Consider the following 21,453-nt stretch of genomic DNA (forward strand, 5'->3'; position numbering starts at 1 on the left):
AGTCATCATAGACAGCTAAGCTGATGCTCGCAGGGCTGCTTCGTCTTCCAGAGAACTCATGGAAGGGACTTTGTGGCAAGGGCAGGTTTCTTCTCTGTCGTGCAGCTGAGCTGGGTGGGGTGTTTGAAGACCAGTGAAAACTGACCTCGTGGAGCTCCAGGCAGAAGGGGTTTGATCGCGTGGGACTGGGCGGGCTGATGAATGAGATTGTGGGTTTGTGGTTTTGCCAGAAATATTGCTGGCTTTAATCTATGCTTTTTAAATTTATTCATTTTTTAATTGAAATATAGTTGATTTACAATGTTGTGCTTGTTTTAGATGTACAGCACGGTGATTCAGTTATATGTGAATATATATGTTCTTTTTCAGATTCTTTTCCATTATATGTCATTACAAGATATTGAATATAATTGCCTGTGTTATGCAGTGGGCCCTTGTAGTTTGTCTATTTTGTATATAATAGTGTTTATATGTTAATTCCAAAATCCTGATTTATCCCTCCTCCCACCCCTCTCCCCTTTGGTAACCATAGTTTGCTTTCTATGTTTGTGAGTCTATTCCCAGATTGTAAATAAGTTCATTTGTGTCATTTTTTGAGACTCCACATATAAGTAATATCATATGATATTTGTCCTTCTTTGACTCAATTCACTTAATACTCTCTAGTCCATCCATGTTGCTGCAAATGGCATTATTTTATTCTTTTTTATGGCTGAGTAATATTCCAATGTGTATATATACCACATCTTTCTTATCCAGTCATCTGTGGATGGACATTTAAGTTGCTTCCATGTCTTGGCTGTTGTAAATAGTTCTGCTATGAACATTGGGGTGCATGCATTTTTTTCAAGTTAGAGTTTTCTCTAGATATATGCCCAGGAATGGGATTGCTGGATCATATGGTAACTCTATTTAAGGGGATTTTTGGAGGGGTGGTAATTAGGTTTATGTATGTATGTATGTATTTATTTATTTATTTATTTATTTATTTATTTATTTATTTATTTATTTATTTATTTATTTTTATGAAGGTACTGGGGACTGAACCCAGGACCTCGTGCATGCTAAGCATGCACTCTACCACTGAGCTAGACCCTCTACCCGACTTTTAGTTTTTTAAGGAGTCTCCGTACTGTTTTCCATAGTGGCTGCACCAATTTGCATTCCCACCAGCAGTGTAGGAGGGTTCCCTTTTCTCCACACCCTCTGCAGCATTTATCGTTTGTGGACTTTTGAATGATGGCCATTCTGACTGCTGTGAGGTGGTACCTCAGTGTAGTTTTGATTTGCATTTCTCTGATAATTAGTGATATTGAACTTGTTTTTGTGTGCCTGTAGGCCATCTGTATGTCTTCTTTGGAGAAATGTTTATTTAGGTCTTCTGCCCATTTTTAATTCAGTTATTTTTTGAACTAATTCAGTTGTTTGAGTTGTTTGTATATTTTGGATATTAATCCCTTGTTGAGCCCATCAGGCAGATTTTTTTTTTTTTATCATTTTGAAGGTTGTCTTTTCATTTTATTTATGATTTCCTTTGCTGTCCAAAAGTGTTTAAGTTTAATTAGGTCCCATTTTCTTATTTTTCCTTTTATTTCTATTACCCTAAGAGATGGATTGAAGAAAACATATTGCTGCAATTTATGTCACAGAGTGTCCTGCCTGTGTTGTCCTTTGGGGGTTTTAGAGTGTCCAGTCTTAAATCTAGATCTTTAATCCATTTTGAGTTTATTTTTGTAGATGGTATTAGAGAATGTTCTAATTTCATTTTTTTTTACATGTAGCTGTCCAGTTTTCTGAGCACCAATTATTGAAGAGACTGTCTTTTCTCCATTGTACATGCTTACCTCCTTTGTTGTAGACTAATTGACCATAAGTGTGTGGGTTTATTTCCCTCTGGACTTTCTAGCCTGTTCCATTGTTTTGTGTGTCTGGTTTTGTGTTAGTACCATACTGTTCTGATTACTGTAGCTTTGCAGTATAGTCTGAGGTCAGGGAACATGATGCCTCTAGCTCTATTCTTCTTTCTCAAGATTATTTTGGCTACTCAGGGTCTTTTGTGTTTCCATACAAATTTAAAAACTTTCTGTTCCAGTTGTTTGACAAATGCCATTAGTTACTTAATAGAGATTGCATTGAACCTGTATATTGCTGTGGGTAGTATGGCCATTTTAACAATATTGATTCTTCCAATCCAAGAACATGGTATAGCTTTCCATCTGTTCATGTTGTCTTCAATTTCTCTCATCAGTATCTTACAGTTTTCAGAGTACAGGTCTTTTGCCTCCATAGGGAGGTTTATTCCTAGGTATTTTATTATTTTTCATGCAATGGTAAATGGGAGTGTTTCCTTAATTCTCTTTTGGATATTTTGTTGTTAGTGTATAGAAATGCAACAGATTTCTATATATTAATTTCATATCCTGCAACTTTTCCAAATTTGTTGATGAACTCTAGTAGCTTTCTGGTAGCACCTTTTGGATTTTCTATGTACAGTATCATGTCATCCACAGTGACCGTTTTACTTCCTCTTTTCCAATTTAGATCCCTTTTATTTCCTTTTCTTTGGTGTTGTGGCTAGGACTTCCAATACTATGTTCAATCAAAGTGGCGAGAGTGGGCATCCTTGTCATCTTTCTGATCTTAGATGAAATGCTTTCAACTATTCACTGCTGAGTATGATGTTAGCTGTGGGTTCGTCATATACGGCCTTTGTTATATTGAGGTATATTCCCTCTAGGCCCACTTTCTGGAGAGTTTTTATCATAAATGGATGTTGAATTTTATCAAAAGCTTTTTCTGCATCTATTGAGATGATCATACGGTCTTTATTTTTCAGTTTGTTAATGTGTATATCATATTGATTTGTGGATATTAAAAAATTGTTGCATCCTTGGGATAAATCCCACTTTATATGGCGTATAATCCTTTTAATGTATTGTTGGAGTTGGTTTGCTAGTATTTTGTTGATTTTGCATCTGTGTTCATCAGTGATATTGGACTGTGATTGTGTGTGTGCATGTGTGTGTGTGTGTGTAAGATATCTTTGTCTGGTTTTAGTATCAGGGTGATGGTGGCCTCATAGAAAGAGTTTGGAAGTGTTCCTTCCTCTGCATTTTTTTTGGAATAGTTTCAGAAGGATAGGTTTTAACTCCTCTGTAAACGTTTGGTAGAATTCACCTGTGAAGCCAGCTGGTCCTGGACTTTTGGGTTTTCTGAGTTTTTAAATTACCGATTCAATTTCAGTGCTGGTAATCGGTCTGTTCATATTTTCTATTTCTTCCTGGTTCAGTCTCGGGCGGTTGTGCCTATCTAAGAATTTTTTCATTTCTTCCAGCTTGTCCACTTTATTGGCATACGGTTGCTCATAGCAGCCTCCTATGATCCTTTGCATTTCTCTAGTGTCAGTTGTAACTTCTTTTTTGTTTCTGATTTTACTGATTTGGGCCCTCTCCCTTTCTTTCTGGATGAGTCTGGCTAACAGCTCATCAATTTAATTTCTCCAGCCAGAGAACCAGCTTTTAGTTTCACTGATCTTTTCTATTTTTTTTTAAACCAATTTCATTTATTTCTGCTCTGATCTTTATGATTTATTTTATTCTAGAATATTTTCTCAGGCCCCCTCTCTCTCTGCCTCTGGGACCCCTAAAATGTGAATATTAGTGCACTTGATGTTGGCCCAGAGGTCTCATAAACTGTCCTCATTTCTTTTCATTCATTCTTCTTTTTTCTGTTCTGTGGTAGTGATTCCTGCTACTCTGTCTTCTAGTTCACTGATCTGTTCTTCCCATTTAGTCTACTATTGGTTCTTTCTAGTATAGTTTTCATTTCAGGTATTGTAGTCTTCAACTCTGTTTCATTGTTCTTTATATTTTCTAACTTTTTGTTAAAGACTTCTAAGTTCTCGCTCGGTGCGTCCATTCTCCTCCCAAGTTCTCTGATCAGCTTTATAATTATTACTCTGAAGTCTTTCCTGGGTAGATTGCCTGTCTTCACATCACTTAGCTCTTCCTGGATTTTATCTTGTTCCATTGTCTGGAACATACTCCTTTGCTGCCTCACTTTATCTACATCTCTATTTCTATTTTTAAGCATGTAGTAGGTTAGTTATGTTTCTCGTCCTTGGAGACGTGGTCCTCTGTAGGAGACATCCTGCGCATCCCAGCATGGCATGCGCCTCTCATCACCCAAGAGCCAGGGGGCCAGCTGGTCCCAGGGTAGCGGGCATGGCTTGCATTTACCTGGATTCAGTCACACAGGCTGTGGTGTCATAGTTTTCTTGCTTCTGGTGTCTGCCCTCGGATGGGTGAGGCTGGTCTAGAGGTTTGTGCAGGCTTCCTGGCAGGAGGGGCTGCTGCCTGCCCACTGGTGGGTGGAGCTGGATCCTGCCCCTCTGGTGGGCAGAGTCCTGACTAGGGGCACGTCTAGAGGTGGCTGTGGGCGCAGGTCCTTAGGCAGCCCGTCTGCTGATGGGTGGGGCTGTGCTCCCACCCAGTGTGTGTCTGCCCTGAGGTGTCCCAGCACTGCAGCCCGTATACTCCTGGGTGGGACCACGTCTTGGTGCTAATGACACAAGCAAGATGTCAGCCTCCAGGGGAGCTCCTGCAGACGAACACCCTAGCTTTTATGTCCTCAGGCTGAGCCACAGCTGCCCCCACCTCCCCAGGAGACCCTCCAAGACCAGTAGGCAGGCTTGTCTCAGGTTCCTAGGAAGTTACTGCTTTTGCCCTTGGACTCAGTGCATGTGAGATTTTGGGGTGCACCTTTCAAGAGTGAAGTTTCTGTTTCCCCTCGTCCTGTGGGGCTCCTGCAGGGTAGCCCCGCGGGCCATTGAAGCCAAATGCTCTGGGGCTTGTCTTCCTGGTGTTGGTTCCCCGGGCGGGGGAGCTTGACACAGGGCTCAGGACTCCCACCGAGGGCCTCTCCAATATGATGAGTCTCTGGTTTGTGAGCGGGTCGCTCCCACGGAGGGTGTGGAATTTGATGATACCATGAGTGTGCCCCTCCTGTCGTCTCATTGTGGTCCCTCCTTCATATCTTTAGATGTAGAAGACCTTTTTTGGCAGGTTCCAGGCTTTTCAGTCGATGGTTGTTCAGCACTTGGTTGTGATTTTGTTGGGTTCGTGAGAAGAGGGGAGCTCAGGGTCCTTCTACTCCACCTTCTCAAGCCAATCCTTGAGCTGAACTCTTGAAGGATGAGAAAACAGTGTACGACACGATGATACATTTTTCACCACCACATGCGAAAGTGAGTGGCTCTTCCCCAGCTCCTACAGGCCGCCTGAATTTCTTGGCTCCTGGCCTCCTTCTTCCTACTGTGACACTCTCTCTGTTTTTTTAATTCAACTGTTTACCAAATGTTTGGCTCCCTATCAATATAGGACGTTATCCTTTTGCTTGTAACCACACTGTTGCCCCTAATGTTGGCTAGGAAGAGAAGCCTCTGATGGAGTCGTCACAGAGCATAACTACTCATGATGTACAACAGTGCTTGCTCTGGGTCTGTTGCTAAAAGCACATGCCTGATGCTTGTGACACACAACTGGGGACAAGTGATAAAATGTATGGCCAATAATGTGGTTCCCGAGTAACATACCTCTGAGCCAGCCATGATATCTGATTAGTTTTCCCCAAACATGGATTACGTGGCAAATACAAAGGAGGCCTCACATGGAGGGTCATGACCTCCTGGGGCAGGAGCCATCTTCCCAGCATCAATATTTTGATTGTCAGTGCTTTCTGTTGAAAGACTTGCAATCAAAAGGGGGAAATTATGGAAAAATCTGCATGCATTAAGGTATGGAGAAGTCATTCTGGCCTATGCGTTTTTTGACTTAAACTTTACTGACCAGAGCAGCCTGTTTTATGGCCTTTTGGTCATGCATTGTCCATCTGCTTTGGCCTTGAGGAGGGGAATGCATTTGAGAGTCATAATGGAGGAGCTGCGGTTCAGACATCCAAGGTAAACCTGGGTGGCCATGGTGGACGTGATTTCAGGCCCATCCTTGTATTGTTGAGAACTCCAATTTTCTGAGCTGTGTCCTACTCGGGAGGCCCCCGGCCTTTCTCAGAGCAGTGTCTACTGGCAGAGGGCAGCTGCAACCTTATGACCTCAAGGTCTCCTCTTACAACTATCAAATTTTTAGAAAATAAAATTGCTTTAGATCAGATGTTAGCAGAGAAAAGGAAACATATGTAGTGGCCAAAAGCTCCTGTTGTATATGTTTGATACCACATCAAAAGTTAAAACCTACTCAGATAAAAGCAGACAGCTGGTTGCCTGGCTACAAGTCCCCACCACCACCACCATGTGCCAGGTCCAGACTGGTTTTCCAGCTTGTTCTCCTGAATTCCTCAGGGAGTGAGACCTTAATCAGACAGTACTCGCATCCAGGACTTGGAACTCGGGAATATGTCCACCTCGGTGTCCTGCAAACTGACGCAGGACCGCACCCTGTGTCCGCAGGAAGCAGCCAGAGTGGTCATCACCCTGTTCCCTGAAAGATGTGGGGAGGATGAAACAGGACTGGAGGTTGAAACCAGGTTCCTCTGCCAAGTCATGATGCACCTCTCTACCCAAAATATTATCCCCTCCTTGTCCTGTACCTGTTCTCCTCCAGACTGAGGAGCATCAGAGAAAGGGGGGGATTGTGACCCAGCAGGACCCTGTGGGGCCTTCCCAGGACAGCCCCCCCACCATGTCCTCTGTGGTAGCTCCTCTCTGTAGGACCCAGATAATAGTATCTTATGCAGATTTCCTTAGTTTCTCAAATGCTAAATCCACCGCCCAATGGAAGAAATAAACTACTTAATGATCATGAGCACATGGCTCCTGACCTTCTGAAGCCTAAAGAGTGATCACCATCAACCAATCAGAACTGTGCACAGCTGGTCACAGACCCTGGGATGCCCCTCCCTCAACTGGCCTTTAAAAAGGCTCAGCTGAAACCCTTCAGGGAGTTTGGGGTTTTGGGGGCACGAGCCACCATTCTCCGTGCTCTGCCCAGCAGTAAACCTTTCTCTGCTCCATACCCCAATGTTTGTGTCTGTCTGGCCTCGCTGTGCGTTGGGCAAACAAACCTGAGTTTGGTACCAGTGCTCCTTCATTTTCTTCATGCCAGCTACCGCCCTCTGACTGTTACAAGCTGTCTGCCGTTGGAATATAGGGCTGTGTCCCTTGCTGGCATGTCCCCAGCACAGCACTTGGCACACAGCGGGGGCTACAGACCAGTGAGCGAATGAATGAATATGATGGTAATTTTTCCTAAACCAACTCCACATTCCACATTGTCCATTTCAGGCCATGTAAAGTGGCATCTTCTCTTAAAAAATCAATATTGGCCATCTTCACAGCCTGACAATTACCTCGAACAGATCACACAAACAGGATACCCAGGCCTTTCAATTAATCCAGAGGGAACTCTAAAAGGACTTGAGAGAGGCCGCGGAAGAGACTCACACAGTGTGCACAGCAACCAGGCGGAGCTCGGCAGTCCCTGGTGCGCCGTCCCTGACGAGCAGGCAGGGCATTTCCTGGCTTACGGGAAGGAGGGCTGGAGCCAAGGGAAGTGCTCGCTCAGCTGGATTGTCTCCTTGGCCAGCCGGCTCTTCCAGACGCGAGTCTGTGGCTGGCTATGCTTCTCCTCCAGGGGCTCGGTGGGGGAGGAGCAGGCCCTGGAGTGCCAGCTGCTGGCTCCTGCCTCCCAGCCTGCAGCCGGTTTAGAGGAGCCGCCGGGCCAGTGAAGCTGCGGGCAAACCCCAGAGGGCCTCCCGGGAGAGGTGTCCATCCTCCTGAGCCGCCCAACTCTGCCCGCCGCCCTGTAGCACCCCCAGTAATCACACGCATTTCTCTCCAAGATTCTGTGACCATGTTTGATTAGGATCTTGAGTGAAATAAGCCACTCCTTTCGTTGGGAATGTCCCAGTGCTAAAAGTTTCTTTCTATGCGTAATTAATATTCTGCCTCTTTGGAGATAAACGTTATCTATCCAACCCTGGAAATGGATCGGTCCTCCTTGGCTATGAGTATGTCATCTCTTTACCAAAAGTGAAATAAAACACAAAGAAAAATGATAGGTAAAGAGACTTCTCCCTAAAAAGGATTTACATTTTTATTCCAACGTGAACAGCTTAAGAATGTTTTTAATGCCTGTCCAGCTTGAAGCCCGCCGCAAATGTCTTACAACATTTTGTAACAGGCTTTTCCCATCTGTGCTGAAAACAGCCCATGATTTAATGCAAATTGTTATTGTGTTTTTGCACAATCTCCCAGAGATCTTTTCTATTTGGTATCAGCATTTGGGGTCTTTTTTGCATCTGCTTCAGAAACTCGCCTGCCAGGACTGGATTTCTGCCGGGGCCCCTCTGACCTCCTGCTTTTACCAGGCTGCCGACCCTACTCATTTTTTTTTTTAAAAAGTCAATATCTTTAATCTCATAGGACTCTTGCTCTTCTCAACATTAAAACCTGGCTTAGAAATGAATACCTTCTGGTCTAAGAGATTTAAATAGTGAAGTAAAGGATCCAAAGTGTAGAACAGCGGTTACCAACAAGGGACCCGGTGGTGGGGGCTGCAGATCCGCTTGGATCCCTGGCGGTGTCTGTTTCAAAGTGCATTTTTGGACTAAGGTAAACCATTATATAAGCATTATATCACACAATGTATATAATATGTGTACATATGGAATTTTTAAATGTACGCCAATAGTATTATGGTTAAGAAAATTTATTTTGAGGGCAAAGCTGATTTCATAACTCTTTGTGCATTATACAGTGTGTTTATTTTCCCAATCAGTGAATTACCATCAAGTAAGGAATTTTAAACTGTTAAAAACAAAACCCTTTCCTTTTGGTGACACCCTTAAGACCCCAAAGGTTCAGGACAGTGGGTGTTGTGTTCCAGTTGGGCTGTTCACCAGCCAGCAAGACACAAACTCTGGGAGTCCCAGTTCCCTCATGTGTAAAATCAGACGCTCATTTCTCTAACCTGCCTCACAGGGTTTGGAGATGCAAAAGAGGATGCTGTGCAAATCGTAAAGCCCGGCGTGTGTAAGTCACCCAAGTAACGTGGGGGCTGGGCTGCCAGGCACGCTGGTCACTGGTTCAGATTTTGCAGAGACGCTTTGCTTGCTCAGAAGGTGAGCTCCTTGGACCCTGATGGGAGGCAACCTATGCAGATCACATTAAGGAAGACTTGGAAACAGAGTTTCAAGTCAGGGCAGGAGCAGGACAAATTCAAGGTGAGGCCCCACAAGCCAAGCTCAAAGGTTTGTGTTATTTCAAAATACCCAGCATGCAGGCCAGCCCTCCTCTGCCACCGCCTCGGGTTGTCAAGCTGATGTTTCCTCTCCCATCTCACCCCAACAGAAACAAACAACCACAGACAACGAGGGCCAAGTAAAACCAAATCAGATATGAACCGAGCCCTGGAACCAGGTCATTAGCCAAGGTCACGACGGGTTGAGAACTTCGGACTGCTTCTTCCCCCGCCTTGCCAGCAATTTCTGGCTCTTCCCCCGTGGTGCGTGCAGTTGGCTGGGCCCTGAGCCACGTGAGATTGTTTTTAATGGCAAAATCTTCAAAGTTGTGCTTAAAATATTTCCATCATGAAATCCCCTGTAGAAGCCAAACTCCAGCTTCAGAAGGCGCCTCCCAGCAATGCAGCAACGTGCGTTCAGAGACGGGAGAGGGGCTCCCAGCCCAGCATCACCTTCCAGCCACCGCGCCGTCACCACGTGGGTGACACCCTGCAGGAGACTCAGGCCATCACAGACCTCGGGGCTGCGCAGGGGTGGGGACACACGCCAAATGACTTTCCCAAGCCAACAACAGTGTCGGGTGATTCGGCAGTTAGTTGAGCAAAAAAGCCTGTTTTTCACACATTTAATTGATCCTGTGAGCAAATAAGTTGTTAGAGATGAAAGATGAGTAATGTTTTCCCCTCGCCGTGGGACACCTTTGTCCTTGTTCCTTGCACTTTTCCCCTGGGTCCACTGTGAAATAGACACGCCTGGGGAGGGACAGGCTAATGCACGGATAACTCGCTTTAGAAAGTTAAAAATGAGAAAATAAAAACTCATGTAAATTAAAACTCAGAAAGGAAAAAAAAAAACTCACAAGGAAAGGTGATTCTCCTCTTTAGCAAAGATGTTTCATCTTATTTGACCCATGATGGACTGTTTTATAAAAATGAAATTCTCCACTATGGGGTTTGACATAAAAACACTAAATTTATGGACAGGGGACCCTGGCAGATTTTTTACTTTGCTGAACAGAATGTGAAAGCTGTCGGACAAGGAGGCAGGGGAAGATGTATGTGGGCTGGGAAGATGATGAATTTTGGAGGGAACAAGCCATCTAATGGGAAAATAAGTTCCTTCTATGAGGAGTGCAAGATAATTGTCCCTGCTTTTCCCCGTGAAATCTTAAGTAAAATGTCAGTTTCTTATTTAAAAAAAAAATAAAAGCTTATGCTCAGAATCACAACCCTCATCCTCCACACATTAAGAAAAAGTCAATTTAATTCAACCAGCTTTGTGATCTAATCATTACTCAGAGCTGACAGTGGTTTTCCATTAAAATATCTCCATCACTCTCAGTTTCTGACCTGTGAACATTCTTATTAGCTGCCTTATTAAGATGATATCCTGTCTCTGAAATAAGAAAAGAAGATTATCTCCTTACCTGACATGTCATTGTCAGAGTAATCTTGTTTAAAAAAAAAAAAAGCCCTGTTAATAGACACCTGAATTTATGATACACCGTATCCCAGGAGGACGTCCCTGATGGGACAGGCTTGGAGGGCCATGACCTCCTTGGCCATGACTAGCAAACAAAGCCAGAAACCAACCCCCACCTGCTTCATCCTGGGTTGGTTTACACTGGAGGCAAGACTTGGGTTTTAAGGACTCAAAGGATGAAATGAGAGACACGTGAAAACGACCAGACAGGTGCAGAGCTGCGTGTACATTTCACATGTGCTCCGTGCACCTGTGGTGCGCGTATACAAACACATCTACCTTCTCATGAAAATGGAGGACGAGGAGCAGTCAGTAGATGACTGTCCTTTTGGGGTAAATCATGCGGACTGAGAAGCCTCGGGGCCCCTGCTCTCCCCTGGCCTCGTGTGCAGACTCACGGTGCTGGTGGACTGTGCCGAAGCACGTTGCCGACCAAGTGGTCAGCTCTCTGGGCCTATTTTCTGCCCCCTTTCAAAAAGGCTTTGCAATAAAACCAACTGCACCCACTTGACTGTAAACAAAATTCATTTGTCATGTGTAACTGAAAAGTTGTGCTCTACACGGGAATTTGACACAACATTGTAAACTGACTATAACTCAATTAAAAAAATGTTAAAAATAAGTAAATTTAAAAAAGGACTTCTAATTCTCAAAAAAACAAAAAGAAAAATTAAATTCATTTGGTTTACTGTCTCTGAGTCAATATATTTGACTTCCTTGGCAGAAAACCTGAGAATCCCAGGTCCCTCTCTCCTTCCTTTTAGTGACACAGCCTGGGAACCACAGGATGCTGTCCCCTAGGAGCTGTCCTTGGTCTAAAGGACCACAAGGAGGGGAGGTGGGTGTGGTGCTTAAATTACATAGAATAATTTAATACATTATATTAATATATAATAATAAATACATTAAACATAAATTACATAATAAATATATATAATATTAAGACACCTACATTATATAACGCTATCTTTGTAATTTGTAGTTCCATGTGAATATTTCTCAGACTCTGCATAGTCCTAATGGGCTAAGGGGGGCAGTAATGTAACAGGGGGACCGCCTTTTCCGAGGGGCAGTTGAGTTACTCCATTCAACTCAGCTCTGCGAGGGCCTTGGGGTTGCCACCTGCCCCCTTTCGTGACCTGGGACTTCTCCCCATGGACGTGCTCTTCCAGTGGTCCTGGCAGGTCCTGGTGGAATGTTCTGGAGCAGAGGCCAGTCCATGTGACAGGATTGCTTCGTTGGCTTTCTTCTCACTTCTCTGCTGACCCCATCTATTTCTACCCCTCCGGGCGGCTCAGACTGTCAGTTTGAATCTACAAATCCTCTGTGATCTGGGCCCCCGTGACACTCACTCTTGCCTCCCCTGCTCTGCTTCTCACTGTCAGCTGGGATAAACAGCCTGTGAGTCTCAGCATTTGCGACGGGCCTCCTGGTCAGTGAGAAAATTAACAGATCTGTCCACCTTCGCTTCTCTGCCTCCCCACACCCTGTAGGCATGTAAGAGCTGAAGACGTGTTATCGCCTTGGCTTGCCGTACACTTCTCGTTACTAATCCTGAGGTGACAGAATCTGGATTTAGTGGCAGGGTGAGGGTTGCTGTGACAATCAGTGATGCTCGGCCCTCCACAGGAGGGCATTTTGGACACGTCTTGGCAAAGACTGCCCTCTGGGTGGGGACCACGACCATAATTGTGCACCAGACCCACCCAGGGATGCAGCACCCTTTATGCCTTCGAAGCGCCATACAGATGTTAACGAGTGTCCCTCTGGAGGAAAGAGCAAAGCTTCAATGTATAATCCGGGAAGAGCCAAGTGACAGCGTGCAAATATCAACGAGCACGTCAGAGCCAGGCTAGTTTGGAAGCGGATTTGAACTTGGGCTTTTCTTTGGGCTCAAGGTGCGCATGGCTAGGACTCAGCCAGGATGTCTGCTTATGAAATAGTCCACAGGGAGCAACGGGCAGCCATGGAAATGCCACACCACTCCCTGTGTGATTGTTCCTTCATTTATTCTAGTGTATCGGCTCCTTCGTTCAGCATTTCCCGGCTGCCTTGGGCGGCCTGGGCCTCCCAGTAGGCTCCTCAATCAGGTCCTTCTCTCCTTTCTGTCCCCTCGCTCCTCAGGTGCTCCAATAAACAATCACCCATTTCCGTGTTGGTACACAGAAATGAGGAATCTTTCAACTTTCTCTAAATATGGACAAAAAAAAATCACATCTGCTAATAGACTTAAAAAAAAAAACCCCAGCTAGGAGAGTTTCTGCAGGAAAACTACAGACACCACAGAGAACAGGAAGGAATATGCCTTTTATTGGACGTCTCACATGTACAGGGAAAGCTGTTTCTCACAGCACAGGGGAGGCTGTGAGGAGGAGCCGCTGTCACCCGAGGTCACCGCGCTGACACCGGTCACGTCGCTTAAACATCACCACGCTCTACAAACAAATGGAACCGTCACACAGAGGAGCAAAAGAGACAGATGCAGGTAGGGGATAGACACCTCACACGGGTTCTACAAACAAGTGGACACAAAAATAGTGTGCCAGTAAAAAAAATTAGGCGTATCAGTACACGTCTCTTCTTTTTCCTTCTCTTTTTTGTTCACAGGATGCTGAGCTTTCATCTCAAGCTTTTTTCACATCGGGATGGGCAGGCACTTGAGCAGTCCAGCCAGGGTGTACAATGTGATGTTCAGACAGCAGATGAGAACATGGGAACCCTTGGCAACCCGGCTCCTCCTGACCCGTACGCCCGTTAACGTGTCGACAGGAGGGCAATCTTTTGCTACCACTGTCTGGGGACACCAGAATGTTCTGTGGGGGGTGTAATGGCTTTCCTCTTATTTCTCTTTTCTGTTTCCTGGAAGAATTATTTAGAAGCATGGATGGCATCACCAGGCAGAGATACAGCAGGTGGCTGAATAGACAAACATCAATTCCAACCGACTTTAAAAACCAGAGAAAGCATGTGTGTTTCTGGAATCCCAAAAGGAGTATCTGTCCCTGTCCTGTGCTGTGCGCCTCCTGCTGACTTGTCAAACACACACTGGGTGTGCTGGGCCAGATGCTCATCCCGGGAGACTCCTGTCCTTACTACCACCCCCCACGGCGTGACACACATGGCCCACGGGCAGGTGGCCCTTCCCTCCCAGGGCTCACACCCGCCTCCCACGTTCCCCACGCAGAGCTGTGGGGAACTCAACACGTGTGTGAGGAACAGGACTGAGCAAGGGTGTTTATAAACACAGACAGAATGGTCACTTTATTGGTAACACTGAGTTATAAGGCAGTTACAAAAGGACCCCCCTGATAACCAGACAGTGTTGGAATATGGCTTCGTTTCTTTTAGATGAAGGACCTTTCCTGTTACAAGGAGCTGAAAAAGAAAAGGGAAACCACACTGGTACAAAGGATTATAAACACTGTGCCAGGAAGTACCGTGGAGCCCCAGTGTCTGGTGAATGCCACCCACTGTCATCCACCAGAGACAGAGACGTCACCTCATCCTAGGAACTTAACGGGGAAAAAGGGAACAGCATCACCCTCGGCTTCAGGGTTACCTGTCACCACGAGCTGTACAGGGAGGTACCCAAAGCCCTAGACATCTCACGGGCTGGGCCAGGATCCTGGGTACCCAAGAGATGCAGAGCATATAAATGCCTCGAACAGGTGATTGTCAGATGGCGGGAAATCCTTCCATGACGTAGACACTTGAGACAGAGTGGCAAAGACATTAAGGCCTTCCATTGAATTGCCCACGCTGCTTAAAGGCACTGATACCAACAAGAGAAATATTCCGTAGTACCACCGAGGTTTTAAAAAAACTCCCCCAGGACAAGTCTCCGTAGGAAAATGTCCTTTATTGCATGACACGCAGCATCCGCTCTCCTCTGGCTCAGGAATAGAAGGGCCGCCCCTTCTCGGGAGTCTGGAGTCTGTTCAGCCTGGCGACTTGTGACGGGGAGGGCGGCACGTCCTGCCGGAAGGGCCCCTTGGGGGGGACGTGACTGGGGTCCTGGGCTTTCTTATACGAGTCATAGCTGCCGAGCCCCTCGGGAGGGGGCTGCTTCTTCACCTGCTGCTCCTTGCGCCGCTGCTCCTGGCGCAGGAGCTCCTGGGTCTCCAGCATCACCCTGGCGTTGAAGCCGTGGCCGCCCAGGTAGCCGTTGCGGGAGCCCTGGTAGCTGGAGTACCGGGGGTTCTCCTTGGCACTCTGGAAGCCTTCCCCAGGGGAGTAGTTCTGCTCCCAAGAATCCTGGGAGACGGAGCTGGCGTTCTTCCTGCTCTGCCTGGAAATCAAAGCCCAGAGGTCAGTGCGGGGCTGGGGGTGGGGGGAGATTGGGGGAAAGGCGCGAGGGGGCTGGTGAGCCCGAGTGGCGCGTCCTAGCCCAGCACACGGCACTGCATCCCAGTCACATGCCAGACACAGGGATGGGGCTGCAGGGGTCAAACGCAAGTGTCCTCAGGCAGCTCAAGTCTGAGACCAGCTCACCAGCAACGCTGACCGGGGGAGAGTAACAGGCAGCAGCTACCCTGGGGGCTGCTCAGGGTAACGATCGCTCCTGCAGTTTAGACTCATTGGCAAGATGCTGTATCAGAGGGTGAGAGATCTGGTAGCTTCGACAGCAGTAACTGCTCGCTTTAGAACATTACAAGTCAATTCTAAACAACAAGCCAAACGAATATTTCACACCATTGCCACCATATTGCCAGAGATGGTGGCTAACAGTCCCTGCTACGGATCACAGCATGAGTTCAGTTATGAAAGATTTAAGCCTACGTGCCTTCGTGATTAAAAATGCAACAGGCAGCCCCTTAGAGCTCCGGCTTTCAAGTTGTACATGTCAGCAACTGACACACTTCAGACTACATGCCCATCAGGACTGCGGACCCTGGATGTGTGTGGAGTGAGCACTATTTTCCTGCCCATGGCATCATCACCAAAGGCCAGGAGAACTTAGCTCACTTTCTGTCATCCTAGGATGGGGAAATAAATCAGAGTCCTATAGAAATTTCGAATTCTTAGCGCTTCGGCAATAAAGTTGCACATCATTTTCGGGAAACATTATTGTTTTCAAACATCTTTAATTTACTATCAAGTCTCTAGATGCTTTTATGAATTTACAATAAGATTGGCTATGATAAAGTAAAACAATTCTGGGACAGAAAGGAAGACATGCCCTAATTTTTTTGCCTTGAGAATGGAAGAGCGCGAACGAGAACAGAGTAATAAAAACAAAATATATTGCTCCATTTATCAATAAGAAAATCATTCGGTGACAGTAGGCATTGCTCAGCCTTTCACATCACACACAACACGACAGAAAGACTGGCAGACAGAAAATAAGGTCCGTGAAGCACTGGGTCTCCCACAGGAATGAAGCAATTTGCATTTTTTGAACATTCAGAAGAGGCATGAACGTGGTTTAGGATGAAGTCTGCCCATTTTCCATATGGCCTACGATGTAGTCAAGAGTATTTTCAATAAGGAAGATAACTAATGGCTAGTATCACTCCTGGGTATGACTGATTAACTGAAGTGTCTACAGGATCTCTGTTCCCTTTTAGGAATCAGACCCCTGGTACGATCAGCCCGAGCAAGAACCCTTAGGTTTGGTGAAGGCTTTATTTGCAAAACGCGCTGATTATCTTCACTTAAAAAGTCATAAATTACTCTGCCTCGAGCCATGACTGATGGAAGGTTCCCGCATGGAGCCAAGGGATTCCACGTGAATCATGAAACTTTTAAGCAATAAACATGTTACTGATGTTACAGCAACAGAGTGGGATTCCCTCCTGGGTTAGCTATCAATTTAAGGATAACAAGAGACAGGCTTTACATCCTTGGACGACAGAGGTCCGCTGGCCTTCTCCATCCCTACCTCCATCCCCACGAGGTTCTGCACCAGAAGATGCATTTTGAGTCGGTCCAGGAAGACAGTCTTTTTTGTAGTCAGACACACTGAGAATTCACTAAAGGTTTGCTCAGGATGGGAATTATGAAAGAATTTCTTGTAGGTAAAATTTTCTTCAAATGAGGCAGTTTAGAGAGGAGAGACAGACCCTCCCCACCCCGCCCCTGAGGTTCAAAGTAAGACGTGTGGGGAAAGTGTATGTATCTCCTCAGAAAGGAAGCCAGCGTCTCAGCAAGCCCTTGATTAAGGAAGAGAACAAGAAGTGGGCAGGCGGTAGAGGCGCGTGCGGAAGCAGCACACGGCTACGCGTCCCCCCGCCGGAAGGCTAGCAGCGCGGGCTCGGGGCGCGGGGCTGGCGGCCCGCGGACACTGCTCCGACCCCGCGCCCGCCGGCCGCGCCAGCCCAGAGGTCGTCCTCCCGGGGCTCGAGGTGCCTCCTCTGGGGAACAGGCAGAGTCTGTAACCTCGGCGGGTTACGGGGAGAAAGGAATTAAGTAACACCTGTAAAGTGCTCGGGAAAGTGCCCCCTAGTACAGGGGTAACTAATGGGTGACTTTAACTTTGCCTCCAACAATCAGGCTCTGGGTTTGGAAGGAGAGGGAGTGTCCTTCTAGCCAATGGAAAAAAACTGAAACGTTAGCTTTCCATCCTCAGTCAGAAGGATCAGCAGAGTTCAAGGAGCAGAGAGAGGCGCAGGAGTGACAGGGGAACCCTCCCTCGGTGACCGAGAAGCGAGCTTCCCACGGTCCCACGACCACGCGGGGGCCACGGGGCAGCATGGCGGCGACGAGGCTTCACTCCTCTCCGTGACTGTCTTTACAGCCGTCACCCAGGCTTGTCTGGCCCTGCAGCGAGCTCACCGGAGAGTTCTGAGTCCCTGCAAAGCACACAGCCTGGTTTGGCAATGACTGCCCCCTTAGTGGCCCTGCCTGAAGCCCACCCTCATGGTGGGGCGCGCTTCACTCACATTCAGAGCTGCCTCCTGGCTACGAAGGAACTGAGCTAGGAATTAAAAATGGATTTAAAAGAAAAAAAAAATAATTTAGGAATTAAAAAAAAAATCCTCATCTGACTGAGAACTATGTGGTGATCTCATGTTTCTCACCGACATTTCAAAATGAAATGAGTTCTGCCTGTACATCTCCTTAATCAGGGCGAGAATTCACTGCCCCCAGCCCCTGCCCAGCGCGGCTACGCACCCTAATTCAAACCACCTTGTCCAGCGCGCCTCATACAGAGTCCTGACCGTTTGTCTGATGCTCTGCTTTGCAGCCGAGCTTTGTGTGTGTGTGAGATCTTTCTGGCATCAAATGCCACAGCAACTTCTTTGGACAAAACTCCACTAATTGTCCACATCTAAAGAGCTGAGGGCAAATGTTTCTGAAGGCTCTCACGTGGCAGAAGCTCGGCGCGGACTACCACGCATGCGGGTCCTCATGGCCCTCCTCTGACTCCAGCTCCTGGCTCCGCAAGGAGCCCCCTGGGTGCGCAGCCCCTGACCGTCCCCACTCAGAGACGCGGGCTGAGGAGTTACAGGTGACCCCGGAAATGCACGAGGCTGAGCCGCATGGGTCCGCTTGGACACAGGCATTCTTCAGTCCGTGGCCTGCAGCTGGCTGTGCAGATGCGGAGGGCAGGCCAGAAGTGACGTGTGATCAAGCCCCGCAGGTAAGGTCACCTGCCCTCTCTGAGAGGTGAATGTGATGTAGAGGCTGGCCGGCCCCGCTTCCCTCAACTCACACAGCTCTTTCAGGGTTTCCCCTCTTCCGTCCACCCGGAATGAACTGGCCAGCCGTGAGGGAGCTAGCGCTGACCAGAGGGGAAGGAGGCTCACCCGCAGCATGGAGCCCCTGGCCCACTGTAGGGGGGAGCAGGAGAAACCCCGGGGAAGCCCTGCCTCCGTCTTGTCCGCAGACCTCGGGGGTGGCCCCTCCACCCCCGCCCCCGCCATCTCCTCCCACACGAAGAGCTCGGCCAGCCCTCGCCACTTCTCACAGGTACTCTCAACACAGCCTGAACGCAGGGAGCCAGATACTGGCCAACAAGAGGTCGCAGCCCCATCCAGACATCTCCGCTCCCATGGGCCGTGATGTGCTGCCACCCCTGCCTGGCGGTGGCACGAGGGCCGCCACGTGTGTCGGTTCATCCACACCCCTGGATGGATGAACCAAGCCAATGGGCTGGGCAGAGGGGTCTTCCACTGGTCTCCCACAGAAGTACCCAGTGTCGCGCATTTGATGCACAGGTGATGCTTAGGGTGGCCACTCCTCCTCCCTCTGGTCCCTTTCCTCCTCCCACCTCCCCCTCCACGTCCTCTTCCCCGCCCTCCTCCTCCCATTCCCCTCCCTGCACCTCCTCTTCCTCCTCCATCCTCTCTCCTCCCCCTCCTCCTTTTCCTCTTCCCTCCCCCTTCCCTACCTCCTCCCTCTTCCTCCTCCTCCCTCTCCACTCCTCTACCTCTTCCTCTTTCCTTGTCCTCTTCCCTCCTCCTCCTCCTCCACCTTCTCTTCCTTTCCCTCCTCCCTCTTCATCCTCCTCTACCCCTCCCCCCACACAGCACGAAGGGCAGGAGAGCATAGTGGACCCAACGTCTCCACCTGTTCGTGTGCCACACTCGGGCACAAAGCCCTTGGGAGCAGTGAGCCTTGAAGAGCAGTGGTTGAGGGTGCGGGCAGGCTGGCGGCATTCTGTGCTAGTGTGTGACCTCAGGGAAGTGCCTCAGTGTCCCTCAGACGTCTCCGAAGTCCTGTCCAGACCTACACTTCCGCGAGTCTTCCCTAGACTGGGCTAAATAACTTATTCTTCTATTTAAAGGAAAGAATGCTCCAGTGCTCAGAGGAGACACAGCTTTACGGACTGAGAAAGAACAGCTGAGTGAGAACGGCGCTGTCACCGCGGGCGGGGCGGCCCCCGGTAAGACCTTCATCCACACCCCCGAGGATAGGGCCGACCCTGGTCGGCGTGGTCTGTCCCTCAGGGTTGACGGAGTAATGATCCCGCATTTAAAGGGACTCCCCGTTACCAGAAATTGAATCAAGATCACTTTTATCTCAGTCAGGTATTCAGGTAAGCATTTGCCCCAGATGATCTACGTGATGTAAACACGGTAAGTGGACTGTTTCCGCCCAGTTGGTTTCTGCCCCTGGTTTTGAAATAGAACAAATGCCGATAGGAATTGTGATTCTAGGAGAGGCTTGTTTGGGGACGTTTGGGAAGCTGAATGCTCTTCCACACCGTCCTTGTGTACCGTGTGCGGAGGAAATACTTAGGCGGAAAACAGCTGTTATTTCAGTGAGTTTGGGTCCAGGTACCAGAGGGCTTTCCAGGCCTCTGGCAGAGGATGCAGGAGCAGAGGTGCCTCCCTGTGGAGAGCCCAGCATGGAAGCCCTTCTGGCTTGGCCGTCAGCTAGTGAGGCCGCATCCCAGGACTCTGAGGAGTTCACACTGAGCAAAAACAGGGACGGGAGGGCGGCAGGAGGGGGAGGCTCAGGACCACTGGCCCTGCCCAGATGTGGTGCATTTACCTTTTAGAGAGTTCTAGACCCACAGTTACCCCGGAGCTGGGCAGCTGGGAAGCTGGCTTTCCATTTTCCTGATGAGGAGTCTGTCCAGCCCTTGGCCACAGGGGAAGGAGCCAAGCCCACACCAGAACCAGGTCTGACCCCTAAGCCCAGCCTTCAGGTGTCAGGTCGCAACACATCTGGGGAGGGAGCTGGGCGGGGGTGGGGGTGGGGGGCGTGGGCAGGCGTGGGCTGGGGATTGGGGGGGAGAGTGGGGGAGGGGGTGGAAGAGGAAGTAGGGGGGGTTGGGCAACGCTGGCATCTCCGCGAACACCGCCCTCCCATCCTGAGCCACGTGGCCACGCCGCGCAGGGCCTGTCCTGGCCCCTGGGCTGGAAGGCCGGCGGGCCGCGCAGAGGGGCTTCGGGGCGGTGGGGGTGGGGGGCGTACCGGGGCAGCGAGCTGTACTGACGCTGGGCCTGCTGGAAGCTGTCGCGCTCCTCCTGCCGCTGGCGCTGCATCTGCACCTCCACGGACACCGAGTGCCTGCCGCTCTGCGCCGCCGGCCGGGGGCTGGGCTGCGGGGGGAGAGCACAGTCAGCAGGGGCGGGCCGGAGCGCGGGACCGGCCCAGAGACATCTTGCAAATTCTGAAAAAGCACGTGCAGTTTTCTCAAGAGGCGTCTAACTGGCCTTGTGAACCCCACAAACCCCGTCATCTTAAATTCTGATTACGGCTTCAGGATGGTTTACAGCGCAGAGGTCACCTTTCCAGTTTCCTTAGTGAGGTTTGGTAAATATTGACGCTAGACTCAGCTGGAAGAGAGTACGGCTGCTCAGAAGGCTAGACGTAGATGCCAAAAGATAGAAAAGTTCACGACAATTCATGCAAGCGGGACAGTCCATGGGTGCAGGCGCAAGCTGGCCGTGCTGGGGAGTCCGCGGCTGTTCCGTATTCTAGCCTAGCAGCAGGATACAAGGTCGCTGATTTGTCTCTTAGGAAAGAATGACAGTTACATTATGAACTAAGATTAGTTGAAGCCAGGCCCTGTTCGGCATGCACACGGGTCCTCCGGTCCACGGATGGCGGCCACACACGAACGGAAACGCTGATCCAAAGAATAAACCTGCGCGTCCACGGATCCTGCACTGGGCTGTGAGCTAGTGCCTTCTGCCTGAGTTACCAGGAAGTGGCATTTTTACCTGGGTTAATTACATGCTGCAGAGAAACTCACTCCTCCTGGCTGAGTACCTGGGGCAGCCGGCCCTCTGCCGACCGCAGCCAGAGACCCGCTGTGCAGCC

The 21,453-nt window shown here is 48.7% G+C and overlaps 1 protein-coding gene across 22 annotated transcripts in view; it reads right to left on the minus strand.

The window, feature by feature from the left end:
* Positions 1 to 13,025: 13,025 nt before the first annotated feature.
* The window catches only part of LOC105072482 (partitioning defective 3 homolog), a 536,087-nt gene continuing 527,659 nt past the window's right edge, over positions 13,026 to 21,453 (minus strand). For 20 of the 22 annotated variants that reach the window (XM_074358260.1, XM_074358265.1, XM_074358251.1 and 17 more), the window contains 2 exons: positions 20,602 to 20,729; positions 13,026 to 15,025 (listed from right to left, as the gene is read on the minus strand). In XM_074358260.1, the coding sequence (XP_074214361.1) occupies positions 14,632 to 15,025; positions 20,602 to 20,729 (522 nt within the window). In that variant the 3' untranslated portion in view covers positions 13,026 to 14,631. The remainder of the gene's footprint in view (positions 15,026 to 20,601; positions 20,730 to 21,453) is intronic. The other 2 variants (XM_074358261.1, XM_074358257.1) reach the window with 2 other exon arrangements.

This window comes from Camelus bactrianus, chromosome 35, assembly GCF_048773025.1.
Source record: "Camelus bactrianus isolate YW-2024 breed Bactrian camel chromosome 35, ASM4877302v1, whole genome shotgun sequence".
NCBI lineage: Eukaryota > Metazoa > Chordata > Mammalia > Artiodactyla > Camelidae > Camelus > Camelus bactrianus.